Raw genomic sequence first — 3,641 nt, 5'->3', positions numbered from 1 at the left:
GGGGCCGCGCCGGCTCCCTCGGGTGCCCCCTGGTTATTCCGGAAGAGACCAGTGCCGGTGCGCCCTTCCCTCTACGCCCGCCCGCCATCAGCCCGGCGCAGACAGCCGTGCGCCCGCTGAGCCTCCTCCCAGCAGGCAGCCCGGAGGCCTCTGAGGCGACAGACTGGGGCTTAGAACCACAGAAATGCGCCCTCTCCCAAGGTGTCAGCCAGGCCAGCCCTCCCAGAGGCCCTGAGGGCGGCTCCCTGCGCCCTCCCAGCCTCGGGCTGGCGGCCACCCCGGGGCCCCCAGGCTTCCAGCTACACCCCTGTCTTCTCATGCCTTCTCCCCGCGGGTCCCCTGTGCCCTCTTTTAAGGACAACAGACGGCAGCCGAGGGCCCACCCTCTCGACTAATTACAGCAAAGACCCGGTTTCCAAATAAGGTCCCAGTGGGCGGGAGTCTGAGGGACACGATGGAATCGCTACAGTGAGGCCATTTAAAAAAATTTTTTTTTAATGTTTTTATTTCTGAGACAGAGAGAGAGGCAGCGTGAGCAGGGGAGGGTCAGAGAGAGAGGGAGTCACAGAATCTGAAACAGGCTCCAGGCTCTGAGCTGGCAGTCAGCACAGAGCCCGACGCGGGGCTCGAACCCACGAACTGTGAGATCGTGACCTGAGCCGAAGTCAAACGCTTAACTGACTGAGCCACCCAGGCGCCCCCGTTTTTGTTTTTGTTTTTTTAATTTTTTTAACATTTACAGTGAGGCCGTTTAGTCCCCACCTCAGCCTGGGGGGGAGGGGACGGGTCACCGGGCCCTCTTGCAGACGAGGCTGCCGAGGCCCAGAGCCCATAGCACAGCTGTGGTTGGTGTGGCCCGAGCTGAGTGCCCGTGTCAGAGCCCCCGCCCTGCACAGGGGACCCCCCGGACCCGGCGCCTCCAGCCAGGCCTGTGTTCAGGGTCACGGGGTCTTGTCACACAGCCTAGTCTGTGCCCCTGGCTGCACTGAGCTGCCGGCACGTGGCCCTGCCAGGCGCGCACCAGACAGGGCCCTCCGCTCTGTTAAACATGTGAGTGGCCTCCACGCTGGGGTGGAAAGAACCAGAGATTTTCAGGGTCTGGCTGCCACCTGCAGACAGGCGTCAGGCTGCGGGGAGGCCCCCTCACCGTGCCCCCTCTGTCTGCCCCTCTCCAAATTTAAAAGGGCTCCCGGCACCCCAGGCTCACACCCAGAAGTGTGGGCTGGGCGGGCGGCCTCGGGTCCCACGGCCTTGACTGGGCTCGGAACCACTTGTGCTGAAAGTGCCCTTTCCAAGCCGGAGCCTGGAGCTCCGACTCCGGCTGCGAGTTCCCGAAGGCGCCCTCACGTTTCCCCAAAAGGGATCGCGGGCCCACAGCGACCCACAGGCCGCCTCAGTAGCTCCACGTCCAGCTGTGGACCTCGGCATCGGGCAACGGTGGCCCGGCCTCCTGGGCCGGGAGCTGGGGCGTCCAATTGCCCCCGTGTGGCCCCCCACGTGGCCTGGGGTGTTGGGGGCCAGGGGCCCCAGGTGCCTCCCCCCACAGCCCCCTGAGCCCAGGCCCCCAGCTGCCCCCCGCTCCCGCCCGCAGTTCGAGGAGCTGGTCTACCTGTGGATGGAACGGCAGAAGTCGGGCGGCAACTACAGCCGCCACCGCGCCCAGACGGAGAAGCACGTGATCCTGTGCGTCAGCTCGCTCAAGATCGACCTGCTCATGGACTTTCTGAATGAGTTCTACGCGCACCCCCGGCTCCAGGTGAGGCCGCCGGGCACCGCGGGCCTCGGTTTCCCCACCTGTGCAGGAGGGAGTGTCCCCCTCGGCTGCGCATCACGCACGTCGGCACCGGGCGGGGAGGCGGAGCACCGAGGGGCGGCGGACTGACGTGGCGCCGCCCGCAGGACTACTACGTGGTCATCCTGTGCCCGACCGAGGTGGACACCCAGGTCCGCAGGGCCCTGCAGATCCCCCTGTGGTCGCAGCGGGTCATCTACCTCCAGGGCTCTGCGCTCAAGGACCAGGACCTCATGCGAGCCAAGTGAGCGGCAGCCGGGGGTGAGGGTGCGGCGCCGAGCAGGGCTGGGGTGGGAGGGCAGGCGGGTGTGNCCCCCCGCCCCCCTCCCACCTCTCCGGCTGGGGGTGCAGTCAGGTCCCAGTGTGGCTCCCCGTGGAGCCAGGGTGGGGAGGCAGGGGCTGTAGGCCAGTTTCCTTTGAAAAATGAGCTGACAGAGTGAGTTGTTACATGGAACTTTCTAGAATGTGCCAGTGCATGTTCTGGGACACCCCAGGAGACTCCCCCATCACATCACCATTCCAGAAGCTTCTCCTCTTCCTTTTTTTTTTTAAATATTTTTTTAAAAATTTATTTCTAGGAGAGAGAGAGAGTGAGCAGGGGAGGGTCAGAGAGAGAGGGAGTCACAGACTGAAACAGGCTCCAGGCTCTGAGCTGGCTGTCAGCACAGAGCCCGACGCGGGGCTCGAACCCACGAACCGCGAGATCATGACCCGAGCGAAAGTCGGACGCTTCACCGACTGAGCCACCCGGGCGCCCCTCTCCTCTTCCTTGTTGATGGAATGTGGGTGGTACAGGCCGAGGGGAAGCAGGAGACCGGACACCAAGGGCGTCTACCTGCCCACGTCCTGAGCCCGGGGCCCCCCATCTCGCCTGTGACCCAGCACCAGCTCAGGCCAAGGGGAGGCCCAGCGGGGGCAGGCGATGAGCCCGGGCAGGAGGGGTGCAGGGTGCCGTGGGGGGGAGGGTCCAGGCCCCCTGCCCCGGGGGGAGCGAGCCGCTTCTCGGTGCCCCTGCTGCAGCCCGGGGCTGTCCAGCTGAGAGAGGGGACCAGAACTGGCCGTCCGGGGTCCCAGACCCGGGGAGGGACAGGCCAGCCAGCGGGCAGGGTCTAGCATCTTCCCCACCAACTGCCCCAGCCCAGCGTGGCCTAATGGGGTCACAGAGGGCGTGCCCCCCACGAACTGCTCAGTGCCCCGAGACCAGCCCATACGCACGGAGTGAGGTGGGGTCTCGACGGGGCCCGTGCTTCCAGCCGCTGCCCTGCGCCCCTGGCGGCCCTGGCGGCCGAGGCAGCGCTCAGGCCTGGCGCTTTGCAGGATGGACAACGGGGAAGCCTGCTTCATCCTCAGCAGCCGCAACGAGGTGGACCGCACGGCGGCGGTGAGTGGGGGGGGCGCCTGGGGCAGAGCCCCCCCCCTGCTGCCGCCCCTTAGCACTAGCCCCGCCCCCACACCCCTCCCAGGACCACCAGACGATCCTGCGCGCCTGGGCCGTGAAGGACTTTGCACCCAACTGCCCCCTGTACGTCCAGATCCTTAAGCCCGAGAACAAGTTTCATGTCAAATTTGCAGGTTCGTTGGGGGCTGTGGGTGTGCACCCGGGTGGGTGTGCACCTTGAGTGGGGGCTGCAGCCTGCAGGGGCGTGGCAGGAGGCACATGAGTGTCCTCACCCCGGGGTCGGGGGCCGTGGGACCCATGTAAGTCTAGCTGCTCGAGACGACAGTCCGGCACCTGGGGCCCCGGGACCAGAGGAGGCAGGAGCCCAGCGCTGGTGCATCTGCTAAGCACCTCTGTGTGTGTGCTCCAGCCGTGGGGGGGGGCAGGTGCGCCCCGGGCCGGGCTCCCGGG

At 66.3% G+C, this 3,641-nt stretch overlaps 1 protein-coding gene across 1 annotated transcript in view; it reads left to right on the top strand.

Moving 5' to 3' along the window:
• The window catches only part of LOC144222665 (potassium channel subfamily T member 1-like), a 32,603-nt gene that overhangs the window by 14,164 nt on the left and 14,798 nt on the right, over nucleotides 1-3,641 (top strand). Inside the window, 4 exon segments of the mRNA XM_077753197.1 lie at nucleotides 1,592-1,756; nucleotides 1,900-2,036; nucleotides 3,110-3,173; nucleotides 3,256-3,364. Of these exon segments, the coding sequence (XP_077609323.1) occupies nucleotides 1,592-1,756; nucleotides 1,900-2,036; nucleotides 3,110-3,173; nucleotides 3,256-3,364 (475 nt within the window).

The sequence above is a fragment of the Crocuta crocuta genome, unplaced genomic scaffold (assembly GCF_008692635.1).
Source record: "Crocuta crocuta isolate KB4526 unplaced genomic scaffold, BGI_CrCroc_1.0 scaffold971, whole genome shotgun sequence".
NCBI lineage: Eukaryota > Metazoa > Chordata > Mammalia > Carnivora > Hyaenidae > Crocuta > Crocuta crocuta.
The sequence above is the reverse complement of the archived record's forward strand: the minus strand, read 5'-3'. Positions and strand labels throughout refer to the sequence as shown.